At 37.8% G+C, this 24,003-nt stretch overlaps 1 protein-coding gene across 1 annotated transcript in view; it reads left to right on the forward strand.

Annotated features, from left to right (window-relative positions):
- The window catches only part of SORCS2 (sortilin related VPS10 domain containing receptor 2), a 518,453-nt gene that overhangs the window by 281,231 nt on the left and 213,219 nt on the right, over positions 1-24,003 (forward strand). Inside the window, exon 3 of the mRNA XM_065735796.1 lies at positions 19,167-19,266. Coding sequence (XP_065591868.1) covers positions 19,167-19,266 — 100 coding nt within the window. The remainder of the gene's footprint in view (positions 1-19,166; positions 19,267-24,003) is intronic.

A 24,003-nucleotide genomic window follows, 5' to 3' on the forward strand; every position in this document is an offset into this window, starting at 1 on the left:
TTTGGTTTTCTTATGTGGACATCTGTAAGGCCTTTGACATGGTGTGACACCACATCCATAACTTTAAATTGTTCAGCGCATAAGGAATTGGCTAAGTGGTTGCTGTCAAAGGGTTTGGATCAATGGCTCTATGTTGAGGTAGAGGCCAATGATGTCTGATGCCTCTCTGGCTCTTCAATATATTCAGCATTTTCATCAGAGACCTGGACAGTGGGATCAAGTGCATGCTTGACAAGTTTGGAGGTGACAGTAAACTGAGTAGTGCAGTTGATACAAAAAGGAATGGATGCTCTCCAAAGAGATCTGGATTTCCTTGAAAAGTGAGCTCATATGAACTGAATGAGGTTCAACAAGGCCAAGGGCAAGGTGGTACACTTAGGTTGGGGCAATGCCAAATATGTGTACAGACTGGAAAAACTCCTTGAGTTCAGTTCTGCAGAGAAGAACTTGGGGGTCTTGGTGGATGAAAATCTGGATATGAGCTAGCACAATGGCCTATGGTATCCTGGGCTGCATCAAAAGGGAGGGGTGGCCAGCAGGGAAGAGGAGGGTAGGTGATTGACCCCCTCTGTTCTGCTCTTATGAGGCTCTACCAGGAGTACAGCATCCAGGAATGGTCAGCTTGGAGAAGGACTAAAATACTATTGCAGAGAAGAAAGTTATTTTTACATTAGTTGTATACAGCAGAAAAATACAGTCACTGTGATAGGAAATTAGAATCTTGACTGCAAATTGTGATTTATACTTGAGTCAAGAAGCAGATTTTACATTTTGTTGTGTTTTGCATATGTTCACATTTCTGTCTGAATGCATTTTCTGTTCCTTTTGTGACCTTAACTATCATGCTTCTTTTAGATTTTGTAGAATGGACAAGGCTCTTTTGTTCTGAATTGCATCATTACTTCATGGTTTTATTCTGTTTCATAGGAGCAAATGCTTAGTTAGCTATGTTAGCTATCTTACAACATAATGCAAAATTCTATGTGAATTTGATATTGTACACAGATGTCAGCTCAACTGGTCCAACATTGAAATCAGACCCTAATACAGCTGAACTCAATGCTCATTATTTTATTTTATTTTTTAAAGAAAAGCTGTCAATAACTAGTAATAACTGTAGCCCGGTGCAGTTATTCATGATTGTTAGCACTGAGTTGGGTCGCTTGATGCGAGTTTGAGTTTGGTTTACAAGACTGCTATGTTTCACTATCATTACCACTTGGAAACATTGTCAAATATGAATAATCTCCATGTGTATGTGAAGAAGAGCCAAGAAGTGTTTGTGGTACTAACTAATGACATTTGTGATTTTCTGTAGTGAAACTGAATCTTTATGAAGGCTGGAACATTCCAAAATAAATTAGAACATGAAATTCTAAGGTTAAGAATGAATTCAGAATGTTCCCATGTGGTGAAACACTGCCAAAAAGGGACAAGCGTACAGATGAAGAAGCCCTTCCTCTGTAATTATCTCTATTAGGACAGGTACAATGACAGTTTTGCAGTTCTGATATATGCTGAACACATCATTTGTGTCTCATATAGTTCTGCTCAGTTGTTATGATGTCTTATATTTATGTTCAGTCATTATTAGTTTCGGGCAGAGGAACAGTGGGGAGTACTCCAGCTAAAGGGCATGCATTATGCAGCGCACATGCAGTGTGTAAGGATTAATTGAGAGGCCTCATTAAAGGGCAGACAGTTCTGTTGCAAGTGGCTCATCAGGTGAATTAAGGAACCTTTTGAACTACTCTGCTCTCCTCTGCTGAGTTTGACTCAAGTTGCTGAGGAGAAGAAATAACTATGCTACAATTACGGAAATAACTTTGACTAGGAATATATTCTCAGTTAAATGATTTTTAGCCACTTGGATAAGCAAATTTTAGGATGAAGGATCCATTTATGAATAGGAAGATGACAGTTACAGGAATAACTTTTTTAAAATCCTCTTTAGAAAGTCAGTTATTAATTAACAAGTTCTGTTCCCTGTCAATAGATTTAATGATATCTAGTATACAAAAAGGATGACACTAGAATATCACTTTGCTCTGTAGGAGCAAATGGCTTTCCTCTGGAACTCAAAGTGGCAAGGAACCAGAGCTCCTCTGATAACCTGAGGAAGGCTGATGGTAATAGATCTTAGCCACTGCAAGTTCTTCCAAGCTCCTGTGTGTACTTAGGGTTTGCAATAGGGCATTTAACAGAATCACTCCTGCTAGTAATTATTACCGCAGACTTTAAGGAATGTAATGAAAATTCCGCTTTTCATATCACACTTTTTTTTTTTATACTAGTTTCTGACATTGTTCCCTACAATGAAGAACCTGTTAGCAAAGTCAAGGGCAGGAGTGCTAACATTCCTCTCGTACTGAGGTTTAAATGGAAAGCCAAATAATACCATTGTGGAATCAGAGGAGTGACTGTGGCCAATAATTTTCCCTTAGAAGTCTTTCCTGTATTTCATTGTGTTTGAGGTTGTGATTGAATTTGGTTTCAGACGGGAAGCATATGGCAGTGGGCAGGAGAGTTGAGACGTTACTAAGATACAGAAAATGAAAACGGAGCCACAGGAGTAACTGAATCCCTCATTCTGATTGAATAGAGCAGCAGAATATTGTAAGTTTTCTGTGAATATTTGTTCTTATTTGAAAATAATTTTATTTCAATTCTGAAGCCTGATTCTATAAGTCATAGTTAATCAGGCAAAAACTAACTTAACAACATTATATCCTGTCAGAGCTCACATATTTTCAGCAAACATAGATAACATGCTACGGATCCAAGATTACTTTTCAAATAATCTGATATGTAATTGATTTTTCACATAATTTAGAAACAGAAGAGACATTTGTTTGTATAAATACTGTAATGCAACATTCTGTTGATTTTAGTGCTCATATGCCTAGAAACACAGAGCTTGATTGCAAGCAATTTGCATAGATGCCTTTGTGTTTAGGGCCTTGGTAGGATGGGCTGTCATCTAGTTCTTAGCATCTTCTACTTTCCTGTATACATATTTGTAAAATATTTACCATACTCAGAAAATTCTATTTGCCTGACAGTTTTCAGAGCTTCACCTTCTCTATATTATTATAAAAACTAGAGTGGCAAAGGTGGCAAGTGAATTTGGAGAGGATAGGCAAAATCTAACGTAGGTAGATTGAGATAATGCTGTGAAATAAGCAGACTACTTTAGATTTAGATGAACAATTTTCCAGCCATCTGTCATGTTCTCCTCTGCAGAATTAATGGCATGGTACCAAAACTATTGAAGAGTGAACTGTGAACAATGATAGGTGTTAGATGTATCTGTATGATGACTAGTGGTTCAAAAATTGTGGCTATGGATCACTAATGATCTGCCAGTCTGTGGGCAATGCTTCACTGCTGATCTGTGGGAATACATTGCAGGTATGTTGTGTTTTCAGTAGAAATATTCTGATAAGGGTGCACGTACCTAAAGTCTGTTCAAACACTTGCCTAAAGACAGGTGTCTGATACCTAAGGTATTTTTTTCGCTTCTCTGAAATGGGAAAGTAAATTGACACTGGGCTCTGATACACCAATACAGAACATAATAGAAAATTCCAAAGCAGATACAGTTACATCTTCTTGTCCACAAGCCAAGGATGCCTGACTTTGCTATCAATACTGTTAGCAATGCTCTACCTGCAATTTAGATGAAATCTGTGCTCAGCATGCCCAGCTTTCAAAATAAGGAATAATGTATTTTTCTTCCCTTGCTGATGCTATACACAGTCTTGTGTAATCACTGCCTAAAGATAAGAATGAAATAGAAAAAAAGAACAGAATCAAAAAACAATGTTATTCTGATGGGCAAAAGGCAATGAAAAGATAGGTATGAAAGAAAGATTGTATGTACAAGTGATGCTGTGATATTAATTTGAAATGTAATTACTAAAGGTCGGTCATCTCCAAAGGCAAACTTTTCTCTGCTGCTCATGGACTTGTCAGATGTGGGGAGAGCAGGGACACAGAAAGCAGGGGGTTTACAGGAAATAACACATAGGGAGGAGGTGGGAAACTGAGGGTAGCAGATATTTTTCCCCCCTAGAGAGCCATTAGCTCTCCCAGTAATGAAATCACATACATTTCTAGATATGATATACTTGATAGTATGGTTTATTTACTAAATTTTCCAGGCATGGATGACTTTGCTGCATTCCTGTTTCATTGTGCCTCTGCCTTTGTGTAAGTGCTCTGCTACGGACAATTGGAAATAATTCCCTCCCATGTTTTTCTGTGTCATTCTGCATAATTATTTACAAAGACAACTTTTATTTTCCCTCGGTTCAATAGTGAAAAACTTGAAAACGCGATTGTAAAGCATACCACTAAAGCTCAAATATCTACCTTCAGTTTGCTTAACCTAAGCTATATTTTCTTTCAGATACTGCATCAAACTGATGGCATAAATATTCTTTAATTTCTCTTGCACTTTACAGATTTTCCATTTAAATCTCAGAGTCTGGATGTGGTGTTGTTACTGTAGTTGTCATTTAGTAAAGCCACAGAGCTGAAATTATAAGTAATCAAAACCTCATAACAGGTACAAGTTATGGTTTGCTCTTAAAAGTATCCATTGCACTAAACCAACTCTATCATGTTGCTTAAAAGTAATTACATTTTGATTATCAACGTGAATAACTTAAAGTTGGAATGACTTGAATGTTTTTGGCAATACATTTGCCAATAATCTGCATTCTTAACCGAATAAGCAACCAAAACCTACTTTCTATTTTACCTCTTTTTTATAATTATTTTCAGCTTCCTATGATCATATAGTACTAGCCTTCACTTCTACATCTTCAGTTTCTTAAATGCAACAGGTATTGATATTGCTCTATTTTTATACTTTATTGAGGCAAAACCAGACATTTCTCTGACCTCTTGTAAAATCTGAAGAATATTGAGGACACTGAAGCTCAGCTAATTTGAACATGTACTTATGTACATGAGTGAAATGTTAGAAGGACTGGAGGCAAATTCAAAAACTAAAACCAGAGAAAAATAATTAGAATCTTTAAGTACTAATCAAAATGCTGTCTGCACATAGCTACTGAATACACCATATGTGGCCCATGCAAATACAGGTGTGACGTGACTGTTCATTGCTCTACCAGATTATTAAGTTTCTGAAGATAAAGCATTAATATTTGAGGACAATTTCTCTGGGATTTACTGGGTCATTTGATTATCATATTTTGTATTATTCTTCCTAATCTCACAAAGTACAGTAACTGAAATCATGAAAAGGTAAACAGGGAGAGCGCAGCTCCCCACTGGAAGGAAATGGAACAAAAGATCACTTTTCCTCCTGAGATAGCTATGCAGCAAAGGAAAAGGTCTTTAACAAACATAAAATAAATTAATAAAAAATACTTTATATATTTTTATGTAATACTGATAACAGAGGAAACTATTGCCAGTGAGGAAGATCTCCTTAATCCCTCCTTAAATCTATATGTCTCAATTTCATGAATCTGACCTGTAAGAATTGAGATCCATTTGTGTGACAGAGGGACAGATAGTTCCTTTTTTGTATGTTGGACATAAAGATGAAAGGTTAAGTCTGCTCTGAATCAGGTGGGCCACTTCTTGAGTTTTCTCGGTCTTTGTTCAATGAGAAATGACTCAGCTTTTTGGGTTCTGTAACTGTTTTGGAAAGGGTGTTGCATTTATCAAGTCCTGTGTCAGAATAGCTTTGTATTTGTTGTCACTTAATTTGACCTATCTTGGCCTCAAAGAATAATGTTCATCAATACAAAAGTAAAGATAATAAAAAGTAGCTTAAGAGTTGCTCTACATGTCCTAAGTCATAAAGTGGAATAATGAAGTTTGTATCTCTCTGTTATAGTACATTACGGATGACCCTACTGTCCAAACTCATTTACTATTATTGGGTCTTTTCAAACCTGAAAAGTGCTGACATCCTGTCATTAATACTCTTGTAAATTTTGAAGTAAACAGATTTCAAAGACACTTGACTGTTAGTGTGAAGACAAGGTCAAAGAGTTGAATGACAAGTCCTCCTGGTACAATAAGACTACCCATCAATCAATTTTACTACCAACTTCTTAATAAAGAAAAGAGAACTGAACATGACAAAATTGTGCCTTGAAAAATATGTGTGTGATGCCTGTTTTGGTATCCTTGTACTAATAGTTAATGAAGAACTAATGCCAGTGATTATATATAGTCTGGTCGTCTCTTATGGATGGAGATCTTCTGCAGCTCAGAAGTGCTCAAAGGAATCTTAGTCCTCAAGTGAAATTCATAAAGAGAAAAACTCTATTTTGCCAGTTTTCTATTTTATTGCTGCTAGATCTCTTTAAAGTAACTAAAATAACTAAGATAGGGAAATTTCATCTAAGAGTTACCAAGTTTTAGTAGTGGTCACTAAGGGCTGGTCATTTACTGCCTTAAAAAAGTATTTTTCAGTTATCAAATGCATTTCTGTATGAGTGTGCAAGCTACACTGTCAAGACATTTGGCAAATACATAGCACAGAAGCTAGGTCATTTTCCTCAAACTTTCTGCTGAAGATTTTTGGAACTTTTTAGTTTGCCCTGTGGTACAACTGTCTTTCCTTAATTTTCTGTTGTGTTTATTTTATGGAATTAGATGCTACAGACAGGTTAATTGGAGATAGTATTAAATACAGACAGTCTACCTGTTTAACAGTAGGACTCTGTCTAAACTTGGACAGATTTCCATTTTCCCTAAGTAAAGATTCCCTTTTTTCCCCAAGTAAATATATAGGAACAACAAAATCATGACTCAGATCTGTCATTTTTACTAGCACAGGATATTAAAAATTATACAAAATAGAAAGTGTTTATGGTGAATTGCGTTCAGAAGCATTCAGCAGTGAAGATATTAGACACATCTGTACAAATCTCTTGTGAAGCCTTTTCAGTTGGTCATCATCTCAGTAAAAAGAAAATCAAAATCCGTTTATATCTGATCATACAGTCTGGTTCAGTCTAGTGGGAAGAGAAAAAACTTTGGTCCTTGAAATTAAATGCTGGAAGAGATCTTCAGGAGGCATGGAAACAGTTCCGTGGGTCGGCCTTGGATTTCCTACAAGACATTAAGCTTCTTCCTTTCATGTTAACTCTTCTGATTCCCCAAAGTGTTTATTGTATTTATATTTTGTTAGATTGCTCTGTGAGCATTTCCAGATACAGTCTAGTCTTTCTACATCTATATAGTGTTATCCAAGTGAGGACCTATCTCTATACTGGGGAATCATAGGGTAGTGGATGCAGAAGTAATAAATAGTAAACAAACAACACCTAGGAAGTGGTTCCTTTTATTAAAAAGAAAGAGAAGTATTTTGCTCACTTGATGGATATATGACGCTTCTGCAGACGTACAGATTTTTCCCAGTTTCATTATATATTCTGTAACCATACAGTTTTGGTTCTGATGTACATGTAAACCAACGTCCAACATCCTTGCTGCCCTCCTTTCTTGTCTTATAATTGACTGCAAAGTTCGATGGGTGTTTTGTGCTTTTAATTAGCTCAAGATCTGCTGATATAGTTAGTGCTTGGAAAACACCATTAAGACTGAAAGTGGTCATGGGAAGAGACTAATTACAGGAATTAAAATGCCCCTCAGGCATATTTCCTGACGTAAATAACTGTGAAAAGTAATTGCCTCTTACAGTTTTCATAAACATCTGGGGCAGCTGTAAAGACTTTTTAGGGTCATTTTGGAAATTATTGTAGAGTTTGTTTGTGAAAGGTGTCTCTTGGTTTAACTGAGTGCTATCTGTTGAAATTTTTCTTAATGATAAATTCGTTTCATATGGCTAGTTTATTTTAGTAGTATTTAAGAAAATTACATGTCAACAGATAGAACTACAAACACTTCCTGTGCATAACGCTCATAACATTTATTTCTTCCCCAAAAGAGTAAAGTGCTGAGCTGTGGTCCAGATGGAGTTCTCAAATAAGAATCCTTTTTATTTCCTGTAGAGTTGCAATAGCATTCACTTCACGTGCTGTGTGAGTTTATGAAGATATCAGAGCTGGGCCAGAATTTTTTTTGTTTTTATTTCTTTATCATCAGTATTATTTCAGTGAAAATCCAATAAGTTTTATTTAACTTACACTGCACCTTCAAATGTTTCTTACAAAACAGAATACCTATTTGTTCAGCATTTGTTCTTAGCTCTCTCAATCAGACCTTGGTCTCCAGAGAGAGGATCCTAAGGTAATAAAAACCAAATCACTGTTGTCAACACCAGCAACACAACTAAATGTTTACTTGCAGGATCCATTCATGCCTTCTCAAGCCCTTTGCCTGCAATAGGAGAACAGAGGAGAAAACAGCCTGGCTCCTCTTTGGCTTCTTTGCCTCCAGAGCTGAGTTTTAGTATGATTGGTACATTCTCACATGCCCTAGCAGTCTTGCTGGTGCTCATGAGAAAGAGCAACAGGGGTTAAAAAATTAAGGAATAGAAAAAACTCAGTTGTGTCTTTACCGCATCACAGATCCAAGCCCTGACAAGCTGCAAAGCTCCCTGCTTAGCAGATCAGGTCAGCAGATGAGGGCCCCATCCACTGTAGTGTGATGTCCTTGACTACTGTCACCTTTCTCCTGGTGCTGCTTCTCAGGCTCAGCCAGTTTGATATGTTGATGGATGCTGCTTCCAGTCCCATGTTTGCTTGCAGAGCACTGAGAGTATTTTGAAGTCACAGACCGGTGGATGGAGCAGGAGCTGTCCTCCACATGCCAGCACTCACTTAGCTTCCAGCTTTTGTCGTCATGGTGTGCTTCAGGCTCTTATAGCTGCAGTGTCTGAGGATCCCATTGATCTTGGATGCTGTCAAGTCTGCTGACCTCTCTTTAGAGCTCTTAGTGATCCAGACCCTTTAATTCACTTTGTGACCTAGAACACCTACCAGCACAGAACTCCTGGGGTCAAGTAGGTCATTGCCTGCTGCCCTCAACCTCCATGGGAGACCCCAAACACCTGCAGAGCTTGAAAAGCAGCTGTTAGGGTAAGCAGGACAATTTGTAGTAATCTTCACTCATTCAAAAGGTACTTTTTTTTTTAGGTGCAGGGCCAATTTTTTTCTCTTCCTGGTCTCCCTGACTGCATGATGAGAATGTGATTGAAGTTTTCAGCTCCTTGAGTGCTCTTTGTGTTACTTTAAGTGTAAAGAGTTAATCTTATTCTGTGGAAATTGTTTTCACTTGCATTTGAAATTGCATGCCAACAATTTATCATGGACTGAGTTTTGGTTAGCAGTTAGTCATCACCGAGTGAACAAGTGTACTAGCATGTCTCCCTGGCATATATCACCTACTCTCTGTTAAAACAGTGTCAGCTGTAAATGCACTCTCACTGCCACTTTCCTTTTACAAAATGGATCCAACATGGTATGTTTGCAGAGTGCTGTTTCCACCAAGGATCATCTCCTTTCTGATTTAATTTTAGAACATTGATTACAAGAGTGTGTAAGCAGCGTAAGTCCATATGAAAGTATTAATGGCCATAAAATTGCCTGCTTCCTGGCCTTGTTGCTATGAAGTGTTGTCTTAGTTTGGAAACTGTGTAAATGCATGTATTTGTCTTCACATTCTGTTTCCTAGCAAACTGTGCTGCATTTGCTGTGGTTGTCCCTTGTAATCTGTCTGCAAAGTTTATGGGAACACTTCACCTTCTGCTACTAATGGTCTCTCAGAGTCCTCAGGGTCTCAGACAAGGTTGGTTTTGCCTTCTAATTTTAAGAGCCTTGGTGGTGGCACTGTCTGTCTCTTTTCTGGATCTGTTTTGGATTTATGTCTGGCCAAGGGTTTGGAAGATATGCTATAAAAGCAGAAGTATCTGCTGGGGTCTTATTGCTGCTTGCTTTTCTAGTCCAACAGTGGGCCAAGCTTCAGCTGATGGATCAAACCCTCTCCAGGTGCCACTGCAGCCACAGGAGAGAGACTGCAGTTGTCAGAGACTATTAGGAGGTTAAGGCTGGGGTTGTTACCAAGTAGAAGAAACATATTCTGCTAAAGTGGTGGTTGCAGCTTCACAAGGTGAGCTTTGCTGTTGGTAACTGCGGAACCGCTGTGTTTGCAAAGCAGCAGGTCAGGAGGCAGACACACTGCTTTTTATGGCTGTTAGGAAAGTGTGAGCTTGTTTAACTGTGTGGAAATTTTCATGACTTCAGATAACTCAAAACCGTGATGGTGGGTTCACGTGGGTGAGGCAGTGAATTTCTGTGGTAGGATGAGGATTCGAAGTGATGCCTTAAAATTCCTTGTATGGATTTTGTTCCTGGGGTAGTTGTAGTAAATTAGAACATTTAGTCCTTTAACAATGGAGATGCGTGAGCTGACATTTTAGATTAACTTGTGTTCCCTCTGCACAGTGCCCAGCCTCAATCTGTGATGTATAAGAAGTTTTGGAGAAATGTGCCAGAAAAACCTACAAGAAATGACTGTGTGGGGCTTGGTAGGTCCTTAATACACTCAGAGCAAGGCTTAATATTCTGCAGTGTCTGTTTATCTGTATTTACTTACTGTTTGGGAATATTTTCCTTCTTTATAAATTCCTAGTTACTCCCTCAGTTCTTCCAGGCATTTAGCTTCAGTTGCAGAGTAACACAGTCCAATCACTGACAGAAGATGGATGTATTTACCTTTTTATAGTGTTACAGTCTGGCCCTCTAATTCACTCCCTACCTCCTCTCACCAAGAGCAATCATAAAGCTGAGGTCAGCACTTCAGCAGGAAAAGTAAAAACTTCTACAAATCAAGTCGAAGAAGAGATCCACTTCCTGGAGCATCAGTAGTTAAAATTGGTAATGCTTTTTGCTAGAGGAATACACAATTGTGTGTGGATATGCACATAAAATTCATTAAATTATTAACAGTTCTTTTTTTTTTAATTCCTACATGTTCTTGCTGTTCTGATCAGAAAGCGCAAGGCCAAATTCTCTCTTCTCATACATCCATGCAATAATTGCAATTCACAATTTGCAATCTACATCATTGCAATGCTATAGGCTTGGGGCAGAATGGCTTGAAGAATGTAGAGAGGAAAAGGACCTGGAGGTGTTGGTTGATGCTCGGCTCAACATGAGCCGGCAGTGTGCCCAGGTGGCCAAGAAGGCCAACGGCATCCTGGCCTGTATTAGAAACAGTGTAGCCAGCAGGAGCAGGGAGGTGATCATCCCCCTGTACTCAGCTCTGGTGCGGCCGCACCTCGAGTACTGTGTTCAGTTTTGGGCCCCTCACTACAAGAAGGACATTGAGGCCCTGGAGCGTGTTCAGAGAAGGGCAACAAAACTGGTGAGGGGTCTGGAGCACAAGTCTTATGAGGAGCGGCTGAGGGAGCTGGGATTGTTCAGTCTGGAGAAGAGGAGGCTCAGAGGAGACCTTATTGCACTCTACCACTTCCTGAAGGGGGGTTGTGGTGAGGAGGGGGTAGGTCTCTTCTCCCTGATAAGTAATGACAGGACGAGAGGGAATGGCCACAAGTTGCGCCAGGGAAGATTTAGATTAGACCTGAGGAAACATTTTTTTTCTGAAAGGGTGGTCAGGCACTGGAATGGCCTGCCTAGGGAGGTGGTTGAGGCACCATCCCTAGCGCTGTTCAAGAAGCGTTTAGATGAGGTGCTAAAGGACTTAATTTAGTAGTTGGGTAGGGATAGTGATAGGAGGATGGTTGGACTAGATGATCTTGTAGGTACTTTCCAACCTTATGAACCTATGAACCTATCCCAGCATCCTTATTGCCTTCCAAAGACCTGCCTTGCCCAACTGTTTCTGGGAGAATAAAGTTGTTTCAGAAATATTTCAGCTGTGTGTAGTATCCCAGGCTGTAGGAAATACCTAGCATTTTTCTGCGGTGGAGAATTTTAATGTTCCATGCAATCCTCAAGAAAATGTTTTTGAACCAACCTATTTCCTCAAAGAATGTCAGTATATCAAATGAGAAATTTTCATTTGTAATTAACTTTGTTTCCAATCACAACACTTACAAAAAAGGAATCATTCTGGAATGACACGAAGATGTTTCTGCTTCTGGCAATCTTGTTAATTTATCTAATTTTCTAATCTTAATTTTAGAAAATTACATTTTATCCATGTCTTCCTCATTGTTTCTTGGCTTCCTTGTCCCTATCCCTGTGATGTTGTGCATTATATGGCTAAGCAGATTCATTGCTAAAGCTGTGTGAATGTGACTTCACAATGTACCTTTTCACATATGCCACCAGTGGTTTCTGTGCTTTTGGAATTCAATCAATTCAGCAAGACACTAGTTTCAAAATAGATATCCCACCTAAACAAATCATTTCCATTAGAAAAAGTGGTGATTGCAGCTAATAGAAACTAATGCAGTGTTATGGAAGCCTGTAAAATATGAAGTCTAATTATTGGAGTGGAGCTGTGCAGCAAAGTAATGAGGAGTTTAAAAATGTAACTGATAAGCAGCTCGATTATAGGCTAATGAGCAGAATGTTTGTGGTATATTGAAGGACTAATGAAGGACTGCAAAAGATAACTGGTGGTGTACAACGAGGCTGTGCAGAGCAGGAATGTTTAAATACAGTCCTGGGAGATCTGTAGCATATACTAAAAACATAGCACTGCTATCTGTAGGAGTTTAAATGCATGTATGTACACTGCAGAGTATTTTGGTTATAAGTAATTACCAAATAACACATGATAAATGCATGACAGAGGATATCAGCAAGAGAAAACATGATACGTAGGGAAAGAAGAACCTTGGCTTAAATTTCTTTGCCATATTTCTGTGTCAAATATCACCTTCATTGTAAGACATAGTTACAACTTGCCACCTTCCACATTCCCTCAAAAGTCACCATCAGTTTCCTGTGCTGTGTTGTGAGACTTGAAATAATTTTCTGCAAAGGCAATTGCAGCATCTGTACAGAGCACTGCAGCATGGCATGCCAGTATGGGTCAGTCAGACCAGGTCCTGTGTGGCACCAGGGAGCAGACTGTCAGTCTCATGTAGCATCGTTTAGCTTTTTTCTTTCATTTTCAAGCACATTGCAAAAGAGGGCAGTATCTTATTCCTTCCTTGTTTTGAAGTTTGTAACCATAGTTTCCAAGAGAAGACCTGTCTTGCTGAAGTACCCAGCAGCCTAATTCTTAATTCTTACTTTTTTTTTTTACTTTTTTTTTTTTTTTCTGGTTACACAGGAGTAGTTTTCTCTCTCAGGTCAGATGATTAAGTCAGGTACATTTTACACGTTCAGTAAAAGTCCTGTTCTAGATGTTGTGCCAGTTTGATCCACCTTGAGTTCTAACTGGGCAGATGTTCAGGTTTTGCTTTGTTTTTTCCCTTTGGAGTTTTTGGAGATAGTATTTTACAGTCAAATGTGAATATACGTTTATGAGTTGCTTAAAAGTTACTGCAAATAGCTGCTTGTCTTTCATTGTGCTTGCATTTAATGACTGACACTATTGGACTCTTTGTGTCTATGTAGTAATGGAACCAATCTCTGTAAGTGTATAAACATAGAGTTGTAGCATCTTCTATACTCATCAGAGTAATACAGAGCAATAGCAGTTAACTTTAGCCAAAGAGAATGTTGTGATAAACAGTTCTTAAGAGTCTGACTAACATTATCAGTAATGGATTGGTAAATAAAGCCAGGATAAATTCATTTTCATACTACAAAGGGGAAGGAAAAAAAAAAGTAAACTCTGTATCTCCTACATTTGAAGTAGTGAATTGTTTCTGTTAGCTCTTGCTTGTACCATTGACTGTTTAGTGTAGAACTGGATTAAATCAAAGAAATATTTCTAGAATTCTTCTGTTTTTGAGAGGAAAAAGTGCACATATCTTCAAAAAGGCTCAACTTTTCTGGAAAGCAGAGGAAGGTACTTCAGTAGAGCCAGCAGCTGACAAGTAATCTGTCAATTGGACTGCTGGAAGTCGTACTTTTGTATAGCTGTTGAAGAAACATTCATCTGCATGAATTTCTAAGTATATGATTCAGGTACTGGTACTCAACCATTATAATGTGTTTCTACTGTGAAGTAAGGCTTAAGGATTTGTGGGGAGAGAGCGGTGACAGTGTTCAGAAAGTTTTCACAGTGCTAACCAATGTCTCTGCAATTCCCACGCTGTGCATGTGAGAGCCCTTGAAGTCTCCTGTGTTGTTCAGTTAAGGAAGATGCATGAGTGTACCACTTAAATGATATTCTTCTGATTACTTCCCTTTCAGAATGTTTTTTTTTTTCCTGGCAAATGTTGTTGGATTGCCTGATACATGGGTGCCCAACCTTTGGGCTGCACTGAGTGAAGAGGAATTTTTTTGGTCTGCTTATACATATATGTAATATAAGAATAAACAGACCAAAAAAATATATGTTCCAGATGTAATGCGTCCTGTTTATTTCCATTCAAAGTAAAAGAGATACAAAGAGGACAACAACACTATTTGATAGAGAAAATTCTCAGCTACAAAACTGTATTTTTCAACTTAGCCACCACCATTAGCTGTGCATTTTCACCAGTGATGAACAAGAGCATGCATGCCTCGCTAGTAAAAATATGTACCAGCAGTGGTGACCCACACTTGCTGTCATCTCTGTGGAAATACACCATCTCACTGTGTTCACATTCACTGTTTGGTCTTCAAAAACATTCAGAAAGTGCTAATGAAGTAAATGGGAGCAATTATTTCCACATGGAGCAATTCAGTGGCACACCTTTGCTTCAGATGCCATCCTGTCAACTTGCTTTCTGAGCTATGCCAGGCTGCATGCAGCCTGTGGACTGTGAGTTGGACATGCTTAGTCTTATGCATCTGTTCAATTTTGACCTTTCAGATGTTTTTCCTTAGCATCTTGCCATCTACATTTTATTATATTTGCTGTATCTATTTTACTATATACTTGTAAATATCTTTTGGAAAGACAACTAACATAAATACTGAGTTCTAGGTGTGAGTTTTCAATGGAGAGCTGTATAATAGTGAAGTTTGGACAGGCAAACATTTGATTCATGTCTGCTTTGGTACCTGTTACATTTCTTCTCACACAGTGTTTGAAAGGTGTCCAGACTCAGAGTTTAGATACTGCTTCAAGCTGTCGAAGACATAGATTTATTTTAGTTTAATTTAAAAAATTACATTTCAACATACAAGATTCAAAGTTCTCCAGAGTTTAGGGGGTTTTGAGGTTTCTTGATTTTCATCAGAGTAAATTTCTGTACCATTTGGAAGGTTTCCCAACCACACTTTGAGCTCACTATATTAAAACAAGATAAAAATACATAATTCTGTCTGTGCTGTAATATTGTTCTATTTTAGTGATTGCTATTTCACCACATGTTCAGAGAGTGACAAGTGATTTTTCCTTGAACACAGAAGTGAATAATGACACACACTTCAGCAGATGCATACACTTCCAACGAATCTATTACCTAGTGGGAGAGCCTGTCAGGAACAGGTTGCATTTCAGCCCAGAGCAGGTTGAGCAGAGGCCTCATGGCGGCTACAGCTCCTCAAAGGGAGCGATGGAACAGCACTGAGCTCTGCTCTCTGCTTATAGTGACAGTTGGAGTGATAACATGAGGGAAAATTACTTTAAACTAAGAGGAGATTTCGGTTAGATATTAGGAAGGTAGTTTTTAATTATAGGGTGTTGAGGTGCCAGAACAGACTGCTCTGAGAGGTTGTGGATGCCCCAGCTCTGCAGGCACTCGGGGCCAGGCTGGATGGAGCCTTGGGCTCCTGATCTATTGGGGGGCAACCCTATACATGGATTGGAACTTGATGGGCTCTAAGGTCTCCAACTTAAGCCATTCTGTGATTCTATGACTCTGTGGACCTTATGCATCCCTTCCAACTTTGGATATTCTACAATTCCGTTTTCCACATAGTCTGTAGCTGTTGTTGCATGCTTGGATAATTGGAAGTTTGAGATAACAGCTGAATAGCTTTCTGTATCCACTGAAATGTCTCGCAGCAAAAATGGTCAATGTATCCACAGCCCTCAGAGCTGTGGATCAGGCCAGTGTTAAAGAAATCAACCCTTAACTCTTCTTGCTTGAGTTTATAGAATTCTGCTATTGTGCTCCCACTGCAAATAAGCTACACCATGCAAGGATTTTTCTGAAGTCTCCTTTGACTCCTTATACTGTAACTGTATCCTCTTAGTGTTTTACATTGAAATAATTTTTTCATGATTTTTTAGAGAGGAAAGAAAATACTTTTCTTGATAAGTACAAAAGGTATGTGGTTTTTTTTTTTGCTTGTTTTGTTTTTCTTCTTTTTTTTTTCTTATTTTTTTTCTTAACACTTTTGTAATAATACAATCTTGGATTTTAAAACAGAAACTAAAAACAAAAAACAAACAAACAAACAACACAACTAAAAGTTCTTCTCTCTGTGGTCTGGAAAGCCAACTAAACTTTTGGATGGTGCTTCCCTAGAGCAATGTCCTCTTGTACATAGTTTTCTCAAGGAGTAGTTGATATTCTGGGGCTACCTCAAGGGAAAAGTAAGAAGATCTTGGAGTCTGAATAAATTTTTCAATAGATCCGGAGATCTTCTGCCAATGTGAGTCTTCTTCTGTCAGCATGGTGCATCTTTATGGATATGCATTATCCTATTGTGTGAGACTGAAATTAGAATTCTCTTTTTTTCTGATGTTTTTTCCCCCTCGAATTAGCTCATTTGTATGAAAAATAATAATAATAATAATTTTTACTATAGTTTTTCTACCTTTCTCTAAAAATACCTTTGTTAACTTAGCGTGCTCTTTTTGATATAACTTTATTCTTTCTTTGTAATACTTTATATAAATACTAAGAATTAGAATAGGACGTTTTAGACTGGAACTTTTTATCCTCCTTGGGCTTCCTGCCTCTACTCTTTTCATACCTTGATAAAGTTGCCATCCCCATCACTCCTGTGGTGTCACTCTCCAGTGATTCCATTGCATTAATCCTGGAATTGCCTCTTCTAATTTACTTTATTAGATCATCTTCAAGGTTCAGAGAATGATTTTGGAATTTATTACTGGGCAAGCCACTGACCTAGCATTCTTTCGTCAAAGAGAATATCCTAGGCTTTGTTTCCAGCATGCATACTTGTTCTGCATAATTTCAGTACATCTGACTGAAGTCTGTATTTTACTTTTTCTTTCAATTTCTTCTCTGTCAAACACCTCAGGCAAATTAGATTTAGCACTGTCTACCCTATTCCCCTTAGAATTTTAATTAGCCTGGTGCTAAATACTGAGTGCAGTGCAATTGTATGTATTTGATTTCTACATTATAATTTGTCTGAGCCGAATTTCTTTGATTACATTAATTTTTTTAATGTACTGTTATGTATTTGCAAACAAAACTACACCATGGAAGAAATCAGACCTTGTCTGTTCAGATGTGACTATAAAATATGTATACTTTTGGCCTCAGGCTGTGAGTATGATCTGTGTATCACAGTCAGTTTTGACCCATAGACACAGCAGAAGAATAAGGTAAATACAAATTATTATTTACTTCTGTGCCTTTGGGCCTAATCCAGACATACCATACTATTTTGCTTGTGGTAAGGACATTGGAACTTGATGATCCTCGAAGTCCCTTCCAACCCAAACCAATCTATGATTGTATGTTTTTGTGCCTCATGTTCTTAATGGTGACAAAACCATAAAAAGCTACTCCAAGACCACAATTAGGAGTTCTTGCAATGTGTGGTCAACTGGACGAGTGATAGCAAAGTAGCCACTAGCTTCATATCACATGTCCTCTGACTTAAGTGTCATTCCTTGTGGGATGGGGACATGGGCAGATGGAGGCCAGTTGACCTTCTGCAGGCAGATGTCTTCTTGGTGATTATTCTGCTTTGTGTAACTTGAAGGAGATCTGCTTTGAGTCATTTTGTCAAGGACATAGTGAGCTAGGGATTCCATGTCTCACTTCACACTCTTGCTTTACTCAGTCTTGTCCGTATGAATGTCAGTAATAACTCATCTGGGTGAGGAGTATGCAAGAAAGAGCCCTCTAAGGAATGATAAAAAGGGGAGAATGGTGCTACAGGGCAGAAATCAGTTATAGGCTGTCCTCAGTGTCATGCTGGCAGGGACACAGGTAATGATTATATTGGATAGGCTGGATCTGAGAGCTGCAGCGTGTTACCACGGAGATACCTGGCAGGGCACCTTCAGTCCTGTTTAAACAGATATGGTTATTCCAGTGAAGAGAATGTAATAGTGTGGAAGTCCACCCACCAACCGTCTGTCCTAGGGAGAGCTTCTTGGTGGAGAAAGGGACAGGTGCCTTGGATGAGTCCCCTTCCAAATAAGAAGGGAAAAGTTGTAAACGTGGAGAGACCATATGGTGTAAGTTGATGCTGTACAGAAAAAATGAGGCTTCATCCAAAGTGATTTAATTTTGGATGTGACTTGCTTTGAATGCTGCTTATTAGCATTTTGCTAAACTAACCTTTTACTTGTTCATTGATTTTATACTTGGCACTGCAGTTGAAGGTATCTAAACCAGATGTCATTTCTTGCTGTCAGGTTTTCAGGAATACAAGGCAGTCTCTGCTTAGTGCTCTCATTTGTAGTATTAATATCTCAGTGTGTAAGAAATACTGATGGTTAAGTACCTGCTTTATTTATTCAGAACTATAGTGATGCTCTGAAAAAAGATTCAGGAGTGAATACTTTTGTCAATTCCAAAGCCTTCCAGACCTTAGACCAAATTGCTCTTTACACAAAACCAGGTTCTGAAAGTAGCTATTCTTTTTCTGCAGGTGAGCATGTTCTGTTAGTATTCTCATACAAACCTTTTCTCTGCTTAGCAGTTTTTTCAAAACTTGTGGGTGGATGGTGGTGGTAAGCTGTATATTTTGTACTTCTGTCTCTGCACTGAGTAGTGTCAGGATAAAAGCTAGCACTGCATAGACCTGTGAAATAAAGTCAGAACTAGTGATATCTTTTCAGACTTTAAAAATATTCCTATACTGGTAGGTTTCTCTTAATTACTGATGAGCAAAGAAGAGACCAAAAGAGTGGCAGAGAAGTAATGAAAATGGATAGTTATAAAAAGTGGTTTTTTATTTATATACTTTCATTCTTCAGAGCATTTCTGTGCTGAAGCCTTTAGAATAAAGCACTTACAGATGTTTGATTTCTTTCAGGTCCTCAGATTTTGGGACGTTATACACAAAGTTGAATCTACAGCCTGGGATTGCCACTGTTATCGACAATTTCTACATTTGTCCCACCAACAAAAAAAAGGTATGTGACAAAAAATGATGTTTTTTACTGCAGAGGAAGCTACAGCTATGTATGTGAAATGTTTTATCAGCTTTAAAATATAGGGAAATGGTTTTCACCAAGTAGCTGGTCACCTTAGGTATACGTGTGATGTATGGAAGTGGAATCTTTCCTCTTGTTGAATAATATAGAACGCGAAAAACGCCGTGAAATCTATTCGGGGCACTAACTCCTGGGTATGAGTTTTCCATAGAGGTTTCCACGAAAGGGAAGAGCAAATCCTGTAGATTTTCAAACAGCCACACAAATTCTGGGAGAAGCATTCAACCTGTTCATTCTTTATACACAATTTCAAAGTCCTTTTGGATATTCTTGAGTATAAAGTATAGGGATGGGACAGGCTGTCATTTAGAATGATGTTTATCCTGTGCAAAACCTTAGTTAAAAAATAACAAACACCTCTCCTTGAAACTCTTTCTTTAAAAATGTTCCCACGTCATTTCTGAACCAAGAAGCTTTTCATGATTCCTTGGAAGATTAAGTGGACTTTATAAGTGAGAATGAAATTGACCCATTGAATATATTGACAATGGATGCTATATTAGAATCAACAAGATGAGTGATTACGAGACAAAAAAAACACAGTAACAACAACCCTTCTACGTCTGCAAAATTTAAACTGCAAGAATTGTGAAATACATTGTGAATAACACAAACTTAGTAGGTCTTTCATGAAACAAGAATTTTCTCTTGACAGGGGCCTTTTAACTACAGTGTAATACAGAAGGATTGATTTCATGCAGAGGCCACTGATTGGAAGGACAGTCTTAGTTGTGATAATCTGTCTGTTTTGCTTAATCAAAAATCAGTGGAATTTGGCAAGGCTGCCTGGATGATTAAGTACAAATTTCATTTCTCTTGCAGTTGTGACTGAGTTTTTTGTGACCAAGCTATGCTATGCCTAGGTAATACATTTTTAATCTGCTTCAAAGTAAAAAATTATTTCTTGGAGTGAAACTACCACCAAATACATGAAGATTCTGTGCACTGTCTGTCTCAAAGCTAAGATTTACTGTTTATTGCAAGTCCAAAAAGAATTAAAAAAAAATCTTTACCCATTTCAGTTTCTGGATTGAAAGCTAAAAGGATGAGAGCTCAGTGGGAAATTTTTGCCGTCTCACCCAGCTAGAGTATAAAAGCCCATAGAAGCATGTCAGTGACTGTGTGATTGTGCCAGTTGTCTGGCAAAATAAACAGTGTTAAGATCACTGGTGAATTTCAAGCCTGAAGGACACACTGACGTTTACAAAAAAATATCTCATGTTAACACTATCTTAGAAAAACCTGTTTTCAACTCAAGGCAACTTGAAGTCCTTAGAGATATAAATCCAGCTAAATAAACTAATATATTGCAATCCACTTCTTCTAGAGGGTTTTTTGGTAGTCCTTAAATATGCTATTTTTATGCTGAGTTTTGCTTCTCAGAAGACGGTGTTCAATGATATGCAAAGAATAAAAGCAGAAAACAGAAGGATTTCTAGGATCTGCAAGTTATTCCAGAAAGACATATGCATATACATGTAAATGTACTATATAACAGCTTAATGTAAATGTACTATATGTTTGTGTTGTAGTAAAGCTGGAAGGATTAGGGTCAAATGATATAGCTGGTATCTTCAAGCTTGTCTTGGAGGGGTTGTGGTCACACATAGCAAATAAGTGGGAAGTCTCCATGTCATATGAACTTTATCAGTGGACACAAATGCTACCAGCTGATTTCACAAAAGTCACATTTGAAATGATGGAAGAAAATTTTTTCCTTAGCTCTCTTCAGCACAGTTTCACTAGGACAGAAGAAAACATTTGAGCTGAGCAGAAGTCTCAGGATTTGACTCTTTATCAATGTTACTAGACTTCAGATTGCTACGGCATGGGTTTTCTTCAATTAGTTCATGTCTTTTGAAATGTGCTGAAAATAGGAGCTGTGATGGAGGGCTGACTGTGCTTTCTGGCACTGAGCATGCACTTTAAATTTAAAGCATAATTATTCCCATGCTATCACTTAGCATTTATGGACTGGAAATGTGCATGAAAGCAAAGATAAAAGACATTGACAGAGGTTTATTCAATACTTTGCATAGTAAGTATTATTCTGTGCTTCCATTTTGTCTACATGTTGTAGGCCTCATCTGTGGAAGAACTGATACTGCAAATACAATGCTCTGCATTTCTACATCATAGTCATCAGAGCTTTAATCTTACCTGATTTTCACTCTGTAGAATTTAGGTGTTTGGTCAACCCTTGTCCTTCTGTAGTCGATAGAGAAACTTGGGTCCCTGTCAGCAATTTATCCTTTAAGGTAATAGTTTATTGTACTTATGAGGGTAAGAATTCACACAGAGATGGCAAATATATATATTTTTAAATGGAATTAAATTAAATATTTATGATAAGGCTCCAGTCTAGTTCATAGATTGACTTTATTTCTTCAGCTCCCAATGTGCCTGCAGTCTGTGAGGTGTAATTATGCTATAAAGACCAATGGATGTACAAATGATTTTTTATACAGAAAATGTGAAATTGTACTGGAAATTTTTCGACCCTATGAATTGCTCATTTGTACTTTCTTAAAATGAGTTGTCAAGAAGTTAAAATTTTGCAGAATCATGATGTTGTGTATGATTAAGTGCATTTGTAAGTGCAGAGGTTGGAACTGGATACTGCTCCATGGAAAAGGGATAGTATTCAAACAAGCACAGTAAAGCATTTTCAGTGTAAGCTATAGAAATGCTGGGGATTTGCAAGTAGCTGATGGAAGGAAGGAAATCAATTTATAAACCCCACTGAATCCATCAGAAGAAATGTCATGTTTTTTTTTCTATATTACTCTTCTATGAGTGAGTTGCAATGAGTACTGTCCATACTTCTGGCAGAAGAATCGGGATGGAGTTATATCAAGATTATGTCTCCAAAATCTTTTGTATATGGAGTTCTCTCTGTCTGGCTCTTGTTCTGGCTGAATGCACCAGAATTCTGATGTAATAAATGCATTGCTGTGGTTGTCACAGGACTGAAGCTATGAAAGCCAGTTTTGTCAAGAAATGATGTCAAAGCTCCAGGAATAGAGCTTTAGAGGACTTTGTGTTATTCTGAATAACCTTTCTAATGATATCACAGTATGGAGGTGTGTGCTGTGGCTGTTCTGGGTGTGATTCAAAGCTGAACTGTTGTCAGCAATCAGCTCAAGGCTGAGACATTCACTCCTACCTGCAAAAGACCATGTAAGCTCACTCTGCTATGAAAGAATAGTATTCAGAGACTTACCACTAATTAAAAGTTTATACTTCCTGAGGATATATTATTATTTGCTTTATGTTCTGGTTGCTTTCAGTGTAGTAGAAACCTGCAATGAGAGACAGGGAAGCCATTAGTCATGTTGTTCTTAAATGAAGTTGAAAAGTTGTAGGGTAATGAGTGTGAGATCTCCTATGCAGCCTCTGACAGTAAATTCTGAGTTTGAAATACATTTTCATTGATCAGTGACATAAAATAGTCTTAGTCTGTGCAGTCCTTGAAGTGCTGTGCATTGATAAGGGATATTCTTGTACTTGAAACAACAGAGTTTATGTAATTATCTCCTTTGCAGTAATTACTCTGTGCTGATAGCATCAAGTAATGCAGGCATTCTAGAAAGTACCACGGTGAGAATATAATTTGATCTGTATCCTCTCTTTTCCAATCCAGCATTATAATTGTGGTTATGAAGTGATGCACACAATTCATGGAAAGGGAAATTAAACTTTCCATAGTGTCAATCTGGAGTCAGCTAAACAAAGTAAATTCTTTCCACAGAAGAAGAATAGTTAGAAGAATTCATGTCCACTGAGCTAAATTGACAACAAAACATGTAATGGTTTTCTAGGTCCTATATGCTGCTTGGTGCAGAAACTACATAATTGTTTGTATAAAATTGCTGGGGAGGAGCTAAATGAAAATGCTTATCTTTCCCTACCTTCAGTACATATTTTAATTTTTATTGATGCATATGCATTTGATGCATCTATTATTCTGGTTATACACTTCTTGGAAAAAAGCAGATAAGCAGTGTATATTCAGGATTTTCATATTAACAGAAAATAAATGTTTATTGTGTTGTGCCTGTGTTAATAGTTAAATGGGTTGAACAATTACATTCTTACCTGTCACAATAACCAACAGCTGCATGATTTTCCAAAATAAAGGGCAAGATGACAATCATTTCCTTTTGCTTGATAAACCTTACAGAACACACAAACAGTCATAGGAATGTAGTCTATCCTGACAATATTTTATGTCCTGATACTTTAAAAATTCCATAAATTACATGAGATAGCAAAATGATTTTTTTTGCCACTGCTATAAAAGTTGTGAGAGGCAGTCCTGTGCAGAAATTCCAGATTTATTCACACATAACTGACGAGCAATTGCCCAGTTGATGTCCAGTTGAAGAGAGCATTACGTGGAAGTGGAATTATGTAAGCTAAAATAATTGAGCTGTTTGTTAGGAGTCACCTTTCACAACAAAGTTTATGTAGTACCACTGGAACCTAGCCAAATGGGGAAAGGATTTCATGGTTACTCTTTGATATATGTGTATGTTGAAAAAATGTACTCAAGACTTGAGAAGCTGAAAGTGAAGCAGCTGCAAATGAAGAAGATAGATGGAACAATCTCTTGGAATCTGGCTGTTAGAAAAGTACTTGAGCTAAATACTGGCT

Source organism: Cyrtonyx montezumae, unplaced genomic scaffold (genome assembly GCF_038088225.1).
Source record: "Cyrtonyx montezumae isolate F1298 unplaced genomic scaffold, pur_monq_1.0 scaffold_2, whole genome shotgun sequence".
Classification (NCBI taxonomy): Eukaryota; Metazoa; Chordata; class Aves; order Galliformes; family Odontophoridae; genus Cyrtonyx; species Cyrtonyx montezumae.